The sequence below is a fragment of the Camellia sinensis genome, chromosome 1 (genome assembly GCF_055761805.1).
Source record: "Camellia sinensis isolate YWXY chromosome 1, ASM5576180v1, whole genome shotgun sequence".
Lineage (NCBI taxonomy): Eukaryota > Viridiplantae > Streptophyta > Magnoliopsida > Ericales > Theaceae > Camellia > Camellia sinensis.
This window is the reverse complement of record NC_138961.1, coordinates 127,406,694-127,419,674: the sequence shown is the minus strand read 5'-3', so window position 1 is coordinate 127,419,674 and position 12,981 is coordinate 127,406,694. Positions and strand designations below refer to the sequence as shown.

The following is a 12,981-nucleotide window of genomic DNA, read 5'->3' as shown; positions in this document are numbered from 1 at the left end:
TTTATTTTTATGGAATTTAGCATTATGATAATTAAGGATTTAATTTGAGTATTTTACATTGTGGGTTATGTGATTGGACTCTTAGCCTTGCATGCTCACTTAAATGAGTGTGCAGCATTGTCACGGAGCTTAGGGCGTGACAAAGATAGAGTCGAACCTGGCATTCAGTACTTAAGCCCAAGGATCGAGATTGTATATTCGGCCAAGGACGTGGTGTTCCATGGAAGAATAAATCATTTCAAAAGAGAGAAGAAAATATTGGAACAGATGGAGACAAAGTTTATCGAGGTAGAGGACCAGGGTGTAGAAATACTCACAAAGAGTTTCTAAAACAATGTGGCATGGTTACATAATCTAGAAATGAGAGTTAGTGCTAAGGGGGAGTGTTGAGAGTCATCACTAACTCTCCTTACTTTCTAGAATATTCTAGAAGTTTCCACATGAATCTAGAATACTCCGGAAAGATCTAGAAGGTACTGGAAAGACCTAGAAAAATACAGAAGATTCCAGAATATCCTAGAAGGTTCCGGAACATTAAAGAAATTTGGAGAAAACTAGAGAAATCTAGAAAGTTCCGAAAAATTCTAGAATATTTTAGACAATAATAGAAAGCTCTAATATATACTAGAGTAATCTAGATTGTTCTAGAGTGTAAGAAAAGTATGAGTGTATTCTAAAAAGTTCTTCAGCTAGTATAACTATGAGATGAGTGCATGTACTAAGAAATTGGACAATTGAGTGAAAGAAGAATGAGTCCAAAGTGAGTGGTCAAGTACTAGCTAGTGTGAAATGTCTCAAGGTCTTGTGTGAGGAAGACACAAAGTGTGAGTGCTTAAATGTATGTGTGAGTGGATAAGTGGAGTGTACTAGTGAGTGATTGTGTACAAATGTTTTGTGTACTAGAGTGTTATCAATAAAGGTTGTATTTCTTGGTCCACCAGAGTATCAAACTCAACAGAATCTACCCTTCATCGAAGACGACACTGCTAGTTGACAATGAATCTACTCTCCATCAGCGAGTTCCTCTTCTTCTTCTTCGATTCTTCTTCCTCTTTCTTCTTCATTGGTGAGTTTTTTTCACTCCAGATTTTTGTTTCTTCGATTCTTTTAGATTCTTCCTCTTTCTTCGATTCTTTTTTCTTTAGATTCTTCTTACTCTTTCTTCTTCTTATTCATTTTTTAGATTTTCTTTCATATTTCCAATTTGTTTCATGTATATATATATATATATATTTTACATTTTTTTCCCACAAAGCAACTGAAATTTGATGCAAGCTACAACCTTATTCAAAAAAATTAGGCAATGTAAAATCAAATCACCCACTTTGTGCCCTTTCTTCTTACTGTTGTAGTCTTGTATTGTAGTAGACATTTAGAATTATATAAAATAAAAGATTAAAAAAAAAATTAATTGCTTTCATCATAGTATTGATGCTTTTAAATTGCTATTTGAAAATTACAAAAGTGAATGAAGTGAAAGAATTCACAACTTATTTTGTTAATAATGGTTATAGGAATATGAGTTCATGAGGAAGTATAGGTTCAACTGCAAGTATTGTTAAATGATTTATTTTTTGATTTTTTAATTATGATATTAAACTTTGATTTGTATATTGGATGTTTAGTTATAAATTTAAAAAAAAAAAATTAATGCATCTCAGCCGTACCCGTAGCTTTTTTTTTTTTTTTGAATATGCCATATTTTACCCGTATGGTACCCATACCCGTACCCACACCCGTGCTTCCTAGCTAAGGATACTATAAAATTTAAATAGACATTATATTCAAAAGAATAGTTTGGATATATTTGTCAATTCAAATTCATCTTTTAATAATAACAACTTTAGCTAACTTCTATGTGAGTGATTTTTATGCCAATCCAACAATCATAGCAGTGACTTTAAAACAGAATGATCCCAATACCAATTTCCATTAATGAAACAAAGAAATAAAAGCATTGTTGTCAAGGAAGAAAATCTTACCAACTAATTTTTTGATATCTTAGAATGGAGACATCATTTTACAAAGTCATTTTCTAAAACAAAAACAGAGAACCAAAAAAAAAAAAAAAAAAGAGGGGGTGTGTTTGAGAATTTGAGTCTCTCAAGATGTCCTCCCCTTTCCTCAGTTACGCAAGAACAATGACAAGGAACTTGATCAGTATGGTAGTCAGATGTGATTTTGGGTTCCATTTTTTAATTATGAACTTTTAATCTATCTATCTATACTATACTATAGCTTATTTAAAACATAAAATCATATAGTGAGGTGAATGAGATTTACAGCCAAGACCTTCAGTCTGGGAAATAACATTTTTACCACTAGAGCAGCACACGTGTGCTTTTAGAACAAAATCAAAATACATATTTTTCATATTTAACAGCTAGCAAATATGTCTATGTGAAAGGTTATCTGTTATGATGATATTTAAGTGCTTGGTTTTGATAGACTTGTTTTGAAGTTGGTGGTTTGTAAGCTCTTTTTTCATTCTGTGCTTTGTTAAATTTGATCTTTATATTGATGGCATGATGGGTTTTTAGTTTGCTTTTGATGGGTTAATGCATATACACACATGTTGGTTTGCTATGAAATCACAAAGCTCCATTTGAATTGTTGTTTTCGAAATTGGTTTGTGATTAAACTTGATAAATTGTAAGAGATTGATCGTGTATGGAGGTTTGAACAGAGAAATAAGTAGGATATTCATGTAGTTATTTCAAATTTGTCAATGTAATGATAGATTATATTAAGGATTTTACTTCTATAAAGACTATCACTCTACATTCAATATCTAGTATTCTTATAACTTAACGAAGTTAAGCCTATTTATAGTTTTCTTAATTTCTTTTCATCTCTTCCATTGATATTCGAGTCCATGGAAATCTGATTTGGCAAGAATAATTACCATACATAAATACATGCATGAAAATAACATAGTTTGATATTGTGCAACAGACCATAAATATGAAAATTGGGATATAATTACCAGGATTTGAAGCTGTGGTACCAGAACGTTGGCTTGGACAGCGTTAGGACTATGCCGACAGTAGCACAGTGTAATACCAATTCCACCAAGAAGAGATATATGTATATCATAGTTGTCAACTCGGGATTTGAATTGTGAATCGTAAATACTCGGTCACCTTTTTTTTAAATTACTTAGAAAAATATATTTACATATTTGGATTTTAAATGTATTTTTCTGAACATAAAATATTTAGATTTAAATTAATAAAAATAATTTTTTGAATGATGATCACATAGTTTAATAGGTAAGAAGTTAACAAAATTTTTTAGGTAAGATCATCACCTTACCTTTTCCTTTTTTTAGATATTTCTTGTCAACAATTTTTAATAAAGGCAGTAAACAAAGACCAACTTTCAATTTCTAAAGTAACAATAATTTAACAACGATATTAATATTTAGACAATAAACATACATATTTTTTCAAATAACAATAACCAAATAACAAGAAAAAATTATTTAGGATATTTTATTTTTAAAGCTCAAAATAGTTTAAAAGGGATAACTAACATCACCCATGTAATATTAAACTATATTTAATTTAATAAAATAACAATAGATAATTCATAGTGTAAGTTACTTTAATTTTAAACATCTTTAGAAGATGTATTATGATTTTTTTAAAAGGAAAAAAACGAAAAGAAATGTTAAAAACATGTTAAGTCTGCTTAAATCTGATTGGATCTTATTAAAAACTCCATGACGACAAAAATAATAACAAATCATGTATATATATTTGTTATTTTGGTACTAAATGCTATTAGAAGTTGTATTATATTATTTTCAAAAAAAAGATGGAGAAAAAATAGTCGAAAATACGTCGGACACGATAGTTTCAAGAATTGTATGAATCGTGAAAAGTGAATCGAATCATGCTCATTAAAGATTCAGTTCTAAAATAGATTCACTTATTGATTCATATTGATTTTACAAAAATTACAAATCAAATCGTGAATCGAATCGCGAATCATAAGATTTTAATAACAAAGACATATATATATATATATATATATATATGTGTGTGTGTGTGTGTATTTTGTGAGAAATCTAATGCTTGTTGCAGAAGCACATGGCATAGAAGACAAAATTCACACTGCAGCCATCATCATGAAATTTGCAGTGTTGTAAACTTGTAGCACGTGAAATTGACTTTGAAAAAATAGATAGGAAGCACCGATACTGGAAAATTCTAGGAGGATGCCTAGGTTATTCGGTGAGGAAGGAGTAGAATTCTTCTAGTAGACAACCAAGCGGTTCCATTTGTCTCTGTAAAACGTTAGACAGCTAGCAGAAAAATGTTAGGAAGCAAGCAGCAGGAGCGTTATAATGCGTTAGAACGTGGTTAGGATCCGTGCTCATACATGCGAGTAGTTAATGAATTTAATCTAGCATAAATCAAGTAGTCTTCAGGATGTGTCCGGTCACCAGTAACAAAAATGTGGACTCGATCACTGAGTTCAATCCAACTACACCCTGGCGCCTTTTTCACATTTTGTTGCTTCATTGTATATCTCACTTCTGAAACCTCCTCATATCGACCAACTGAGCCATAAATGTTTGACATTAATACATAACTTCCAGAGTGTTCTGGTTCAAGCTCATACACCTGCTGTGCAGCAACCTCAGCCAAAGTTGCATTCCCATGGAGCCGACATGCTGCTAGGAAAGACCTCCATACCACTGGATTGGCCTCAATTGGCATAGCTGACACCAGTTCATACGCCTCCTCGAGCTGCCCAGCCCTACCAAGCATGTCAATCACGCAGGTGTAATGTTCAATGGTTGGAACCACCCCATATTGTGACTGCATCTGCACAAGAAACTCTTGGCCTTGGCTTACGAGGCCTACATGGCTGCATGCTGACAAAACTCCAACAAAAGTCACCTCATCAGGCCTCAATTGTGCCTCACACATGCCATAAAACATATCTAGCGCCTCACCTCCAAACCCGTGCATGCCATACCCCACAATCATGATATTCCATGATGCCACATCTTTGTAGTTCATCTTATCAAAAACCAAACGAGCTTCCCTCATACTCCCGCATTTTACATACATATCCATAACGGCATTTTTAACATACACATCATCATCTTTATCATCACCATCTTTCTCCAATTCATTGATAATCACGTAACCATGAATCTCCCTACCATGCATCAACGCTGCCAAATGAGTGCAAGCCGGTAGGACAGTAGTGACTGTGACCAAATCAGGTTTAACCCCAGCTCGTAACATCCTATCGAAAAACCTCAAAGTTCCACCATGATCACCAAACTGTTCTTGAACACATAATATAGAGTTCCATGAAAATATATCCTTCTCTGGCATCATCTCAAAAATCTTCAATGCGTCCTCAACCCATTTGCATTTTCCATACAAATCAATCAGTGCATTTAAAACTGCAATACCAGAATCATAACCCATTTTCATTGCAAAACCATGAATTGCCCTCCCATTATTAAGGTCCCCCATCATAGAAAAAATTGATAAGATCCCAGTAACTGTAAAATTACTCAGAACAACCCCTTCTTCAACCATCTTCTTACAAGCCTCCAGTGCCCTGCCAAGCTGCCCAATTTGTGCAAACCCATTAATCATTGCATTCCATAGCACAACATCTCTGATGGGCAATTCCTCAAACAGTTGATGTGCCTCATCCGTGAAGCCAAACTTCAAATAAGAATGAACCAAGGCACTTCCAACAAAGATATCCAGCTCCAACCCAAATTTAAACAGCAATCCATGAACCTTCCTACCTTCTAAAATCTCCTTAACATCTGAGCATGCCTTAATTACACATGGAAACGTAAACTTGTCTGGCCTAATACCTGCCAACCGCATTCTCCAGTAAGATTCCAATGCGGGTCTCGGCATGTCATTGGCGATGAGCCCAGCTACAATCGCATTATAAGCAAACAGGTATTGGTTTTGGTGATGGGTTGACATATCAAAAATCGTTAAGGCATCGGTGATGCTGTTACACTTGGAGTACATGTTGATAAGGCTAGTTGTTGATAGCGGGGAGCTTAGGAAGCCACTGATGAGAATGTAGGCATGGATTTCTTTTCCTTTCCTGAGGTTCTTGTGTTGCGCACATGCTTGCAACAATGCAATCAGTGTTGTCAAATTCATCCCATATGGGTATCGCATTGTTGGTATTATTAAATATGAGAACAATTTTGACCTTCATAACTTCATTTTCTCTTTTGTCTTTAGCCATATAGTCAATGTTACTACTCTAAGAGCAAGAGCATAGTATCAGCTTCGATCAGCAACTGAGATAGGGAATTGTTAGTTGCACTAGGAGGGAGTTGATTTTTCTCTGCCAAAACACGACTGTATTACAAACAGTGTGTATCAGAGCAATTCCATGGAAAAGCATTAGCCCTGCCAAAATCATTTGTTTTGTTTACACATAAAAAATTATTCTCTCAATATTGAGTCAAATGCTTTGTCAAAAAATAATAAAACTAAATTTTAAGTTATCTGACTTGAAGTTTGATAAAGTAAAATCATGATCACAACAAAACTAAATCATGATCACAAGAGAAAATTTTAAGAGTAACTGTAATGGCCAAAAACCATTGAAGTGGAATAACTACAAAATAATTTCAAAGTATTCCTCCTGTCTCTACTATTAACAAATTGACAAAAAGTGCTCATGTCAAGAAACGTGAGCACATCTAAGGGCATTTAAGGGAAGGGGGGGGGGGGGGGGGGGGGTTGTGTTTATTTGAGGAAAAAAAAAAAAACCTCTAACTTTCACTTAAATCCTATTTTGGTCTTTCATTTTTCAACATTCACTCAAATTTAAAACGGTGACGTAAAAAAGGGACTACATGAAACTCATGTTCAAGTCTAAAGAATTAGTTGTTACAATAAATAGGCGAGGGACCAAAATGAAATTCAGGTGAAAGCTAAAGGGCGAAGTGTAATTTACCCAATATATTTTTCCTCTAACGATCTAGTTAATATTATTGTAAATTGTATACTTTTCTTGTAAAAAATTACTTCCTATAAACTAATTGAGTGATTATTTTATATAGAATGACATTAAAATAAAATGACCCTTAAAATGATATTTAATCACAAAGATGCTACTACTAGGTCATTCTAGTGAAGAAATTTGTATAAAAATTATATGTAAGAATAGTAATTTCCCATCTCCATTCTCATTCCAAAAATTCTCCAAGCCAACAGGGGGAAAAACAATATCGAGCCTAATGGGTCAAGCCGCGGGCTTGAGCTCAGGTCGGGCCTGGTGGGCCAAGCTCACAAGCCAGGCCTCAAAATAGATGCCTAGGCCTAGGATCTAGGCCCGGGCTGCGGACAGGTTTTGGGTTTGCTAAGGGATTAGCAAACCCAAATCCTCATGATATTGGTACTCCCCTCTTTGAAAGAGTTTTATAGTCTCGTAAGACTCTTAAACCCATAGCAATTTTTGAAACAAATTTTTGGGCTTTACTTTTACTACTAATTCAATTTCACCCCTTCAACTCTGCAAAGAAACAGGGAAAATGTTTTGCATGGCAAAGTCTCCAACTACGTGTGATATTTAAGTTTTTACTGCTGAGTTATACATCTTTTATGGAAATAATAATAATAATAATAATAATAATAATAATAATAATAAAAACAATTAATTGGGAAAAAAGCTTGAATATCCAATTCTAATAAAATAGACTCCTAATTCTTCTAATAATGACATAATGTAACCAAAAATTTTAACCTCAGGCAAAGATGAAAGCTTTTAGAGTCAAAACCAAGATCAAAATGCAGAAAAGTTACCCAAAAAATATCTTCAAAATTGCTTTACAAAATACTCAGAAAATGAATTGTATAATGTAGATTTAAACTTGATATGGTATAAATCACGCTTAAAATAAAACATTTGATCTACACATTTTACTTTTGAAATATTTTTTTAAAAAAAATGCTTAACTTTACACAAGTGAAATTAGTTTCCCAATTTTCTAAAGCATGTTATGTTATAGTCAAACTTGGCGCCATAAAATAATGGATCAAACCCATCAGAGACTCAGTTTTACCATGATCTCTCTGTCTCTAAAAATCAATAAAATTCAATCCATTATTCCATATCCTCTCTTACCCAAATTTATTCAAAAAAACTCTTCAAAATTTACTCCAAAGCCTACGGCCTATTTTCATATTGTACAATATTCATCACATCTTTAAATTTTTAGAGATAACCCTATGGTGTAAAATTACATTTACTTGACTAATTATAAAGATAATGATAATTTTTTAATTAAAATTTTAGTCGAATTAATCGAGGTCTTAAGAACAACTACATTTTGTTAAGAGATTGAAGAAATTTTAAGAAAAGCATATTCTTTCCTTAGTTTAATTTTATTAACTATTTTTGTTAAATCATTATACAATTGAGTAATCCCCAAATTAACTGTCTTCTAAAATATCATGAACAATACCCACAAACAAAATTATAGAATAGCTTTAAAAAAAATAACCAACAATGCTAGATCAACAAGGAATAGAACACATTCATGTCATGTATTTATGCCATATATTTCAATCACAATTATTGAAAACAAAAAGAATCAAATAAACATATATTTTTTGATAGGTAAAGAAATAAGCATAAATTGATAGATGATAGATGATAGATCAGTGTCACAATATGATTGAATTTTTAACAGAATTGCCCAAAAAAAGTCATTCAATAAAATATTTGAACAACAACATATAGCACACTCTAAGAACAAAAATTTCAACACAGCTCACAAAATTTCAAAAGAGGGGGGGAAAAAAATTAATAAAAGAGGCCAATATTAAACTATGAAAGAAACAACGTATAAAATTCTCACTTCAAACATCTAATCAACCAAAAAAAGTCAATAAATACACACACCATGATCCCAATTTTTGCACCAAAACAATTCCAGTGCATAAATTATCACAATGAAAACATAACAAAAGCAAACATTAAGGGGACAATTGTTGGCATAAAATTGTGGAAACATAGCAACGTTGGTGGTGACAAACATATGAATCAACCATGATGTCCATGAGTTACAAAGGTATCTGCTTTTGTTCTTCAGTGGGACTTTGGAATACGGAGATGGAAAGAGAGGAGTGTCAAAGTGGAGGAGTGGAGGAGTGGGGGAGTTTTTCAAGTTTTTAATGGGTGTGAGGGTCTTTTTATATCATGCAAAAGTCCCATTTCATCTCTAATTCTTATACCATAAATATCCAATTCAAATTCCATAAAAAAAAAAAAAAAAAAAAAAAAAAAAAAAAAAAAAAAAAAAAAACTCAAGATAATAGTTGGATACAATCCTTATCCTGCAAAGAGGAAGAGGAATAGGATGGGAACTTGGGAAATGAATAGGTAAAAGGAGTTCAGTTCAATGAAGGTAAAAATAAGATAAAATGAGTTTCAAATTTCCCCTGCATTTAATCCCCAAAAAAAATAGAAAACGGGTAAAAAGGAAACATGAAAGACAATCAAAGAGGGCACCAAATAGGAGATAACTTCAACATAATGAGAATTTAAGAATAGCCATTTGGAGTTATTTGGGAGCACACTACAATTGTATAGTATATAAGATCAGTAGTACATTATAATATTATTAATGTTCCACCACCAGATGAATATGAGAAAGATTAGAAACTGGCACAAAAACAATACAATAAAAATTCAAAGTTGAATTCGTTTCAGACAGTAACTAAATGGAACACAAATTAATTTACCACAACATGAAGCAGCTATAGAGTCTGGTAATGTATCTAAGGAGAATTTAAAGAAGATAAGCTTCACAATTTAAATGGATAAAATCATTTCGATTCTTTCAGCTATTAGCGAATATCATTGCAATAATTCAAAAGACAAAAATCTAGTCTTGTTGCATTATAGTCAAATCCAATTTATAATGGAAATAAATAAACAACAACTACAGCAACAAAATGTAAAGTTACAATAGGAAATAAAAATTGAACCAACAAAAATTCAGAATCCACATAAATTCAACTCACAAAAATTCACAGAAATTTAACCCACAAAAATATGTAAAATATATATATATATATATACAGACAGATCGAAACAAAGTTACATTAGCTTTAGATTCTTTCAAAGAATATGTTTACAGAAATTAAGGAACAAAAATTAGCAAAGAATTAAGGAAAATAAATTCGGTCTAACAAACACATAAACCAAAACTTAAAACCAATTAAATAAGGGCAAAGAAATTATAGAAATTAGGGATTTTTCAAAAGTGTTTGGGGGTTATCCCAGCCAGCCACTCATCATGAGTAGGTTTATCCTTATATGGGTAATTTGCAAAATATTTGTTCCATTAAAAATGCTATAAACAAAAAAGGACAGAAAGTAGGGAGAGGGAGACAGCTCACCGGGCTCTCCTAGCTCGCCGGTCACGGCCCTGCTGTCACTCTCCTCTCGTTGCTTTTTTGGTCGAGTCCGGATCCTCTGCCGTGGTTCCCTGCAATTCTTCCTGCCGTGGTACTGAAACGACGTCGTTTTCATCTTTTTTTTTTTTTGTTTTTTTTGTTTTCTTTCTTTCTTCTTTTCTTTTGTCCATTGTCTTCTCTCTCTGAGGTAGGCTGAGAACCCTAACCCATCCGAGGAGCAAAACAGAGATACGAAACAAAAAGGAGGGCGATGGCGGCGAGGCAAGGCGATGCGTTGTGATGCGGCGGCGGAGGTGAGGCGAAGGCGAGGCGACCGTAATGGATTTTCAACCTCCTCCTCCTCTATCTCTCCTCCTCCTCAACCTCCTCCTCCTTCTCGTAGATCAAGTGGGCTACTGGCATATCGTCCATAAATAACAACCACAGTTTGCAGAATGGAATGGAAAGGCACATATGACCAAGTCACAAAAAAGGTTTCAAATTTTCAATTTCAGCATAATTTTTTCAGAGGCAAAACTAAATATCTAAATGCTGAGTATTTTGAGTACAAAACACAAACAAATTTTAAACATTTCAAAATATGGTTGAAAGTTAAAATGTGAGTTAGTTCTTCATCAAATTGATAAGAGAAGAAAGAAAAAAAATTAAGGAGTTTTTATTTACTTTAACTGTTATGAAATTTCTTGCTGATAGCAAGAATGAATGTTCTGATTAACGTTCAATTTGCAAAGGGAAACAAGAACCCAGCAGACCAAGCAAAAATTAGTTTTACCAACGTGTTAGGTAGCACTCAGTAAGTTCCCAGAAAAACACATAGCAAATATCCTTGACTCTATGTAGATCATAACATGCTAGCAAATTTTATAGCAATAGTGGGTACTTGTTACATATGTCCTGCTGAAAAAATACATAAAACTACCCATGAAATGCCCAGGAGAGAGCATGAAAATATTGAAACTTATTGTGTTCAATGAAGTTTCATACCTCAGAGGTTGTTCGTATCTGAAACAGCAAGGCCAACATATTTATCATGAACTTCCAGACCAAGCAAACGCCTTCGTTCTAATGGTTTTGTCTTCATCAAATCATGGAACAAATTGAATGGCGAGAAGAAGATGAAGCCCCTTTTTTTCAGAGGCTTTGGGGGCTGTGACAGCGGCGACGGTAGCATGAGAGTTTTCCGATGAGGTAAGGAGGTGAAGGGTCTCGTTGGTGATGCCGGTGATTTCCCTTTCTCTTCCTTCCTTCCTTCTTCTTCTCTGTCATCCTTGTGGTATCTCTCTGATTTGGGTCTCAGAGTTGGGAATGGAGTGCAAGAGAGGAGCTGGGGAAAGAAAAAAAAAAAAAGGAAGGAGGTTCCGAAACGACGTCGTTTTGGCACCACAGCAGGAACCACTGCAGGAAACCGCTGCAGAGGATCTGGACTCTTTTTGGTCACTCTCCAGCACGGGCGACGCTACGTTGTAATGAGGGGTTCAAGTAAACCCCACGAGTATGTTTAAAAAAATAAAAAATAAAAAGGTAAACCCTCGGAGCATTGAAAATATTAGATATATAGGATTTTATTTGGGATTAAAAAATAAAATAAAATAAAATATAAATTATTCATGTAATTTAAAAAATTATAATATTTTAGGATAAATTATAAATATACCTCTTGAGATTTTATTAAAATACAAATCGCCTCCTATAATTTTGAAAATTACATTTCACTCTTAAGGTTTCTAATTTCATAACAAATTACCCATTTTGTTAATAAATTATTAAGTTAATTAACAGTTTTTAATGATGTTAAAAGTATATTTTAATTAATAATTTAAGTAATTTTATTATTGTATAAGAGAACAATTATGAATTTTATTTTTTCAGTTAATTCTGTTAAATAAAAAATTCTAATAAGAGGGTATTTGTAATTTTTCAAACCACAGAGATTAATCTGTATTTTAAGCAAACCTCAAGGGGTGTATTTATAATTTATTCAATATTTTATTGTCAAAACTTTTTTTAATAAAATTAAGGGGTATTTTTTTTAAGGTCCCTGATATTATGATTTTATAGTATAAAGGACATCAACTATTTTCAGGATGTCTAAGGTTCCTCAACATCAATCCAGAGAAATTTCAGTCCCAGAGAAAATTCGATCAGAGAAAATTCAATCCAGAGAAAATTCAACCATAGAAAATTTAATCCAGAGAAATTCTTTTGTCCAAACCAGAGAAAATTCAATTCAGAAAAATTCAATTATGTCTAAAATTTACCTCTCATTCTAGCCAAAATAAAGTGTACAGTTCTAGAAACTAAAGAACGAGAAAATGAAAAACATGAGTTGCAGAGATAAATCTCTCAACAGCAACGGTATACGGACACAGCTCGTTCCCTTGAAGGTGGCATGCACATAATCACCAGGATGAGTATGAGAACAATCAGCATAAGAGTTGACTTGATAGCTGGAGCTTCGTCTTCACCTTCTGCCATGATCAACACTTCTTGCTCAAGCTTTCTTCTTCTTTAGTTTGTTTCTCTGTAAACTGTCAGTTTGATG

General features: G+C 33.2%; 1 protein-coding gene across 2 annotated transcripts; it reads right to left on the bottom strand.

Moving 5' to 3' along the window:
- Positions 1 to 3,876: 3,876 nt before the first annotated feature.
- On the bottom strand, positions 3,877 to 11,746 carry LOC114257197 (pentatricopeptide repeat-containing protein At3g14730). Of its 2 annotated transcripts, none has more exons than XM_082883941.1 (2): positions 11,424 to 11,746; positions 3,877 to 6,416 (listed from the first exon to the last, which is right to left on the bottom strand). In XM_082883941.1, the coding sequence occupies exon 2, from the start codon at positions 6,177 to 6,179 to the stop codon at positions 4,368 to 4,370; it is 1,812 nt and encodes a 603-aa protein (XP_082740067.1). In that variant the 5' UTR covers positions 6,180 to 6,416; positions 11,424 to 11,746; the 3' UTR covers positions 3,877 to 4,367. The 2 variants fall into 2 exon arrangements, with proteins under 2 accessions (XP_082740067.1, XP_082740070.1); XM_082883944.1 differs by lacking the exon at positions 11,424 to 11,746 and adding an exon at positions 10,422 to 10,807.
- Positions 11,747 to 12,981: the final 1,235 nt, after the last annotated feature.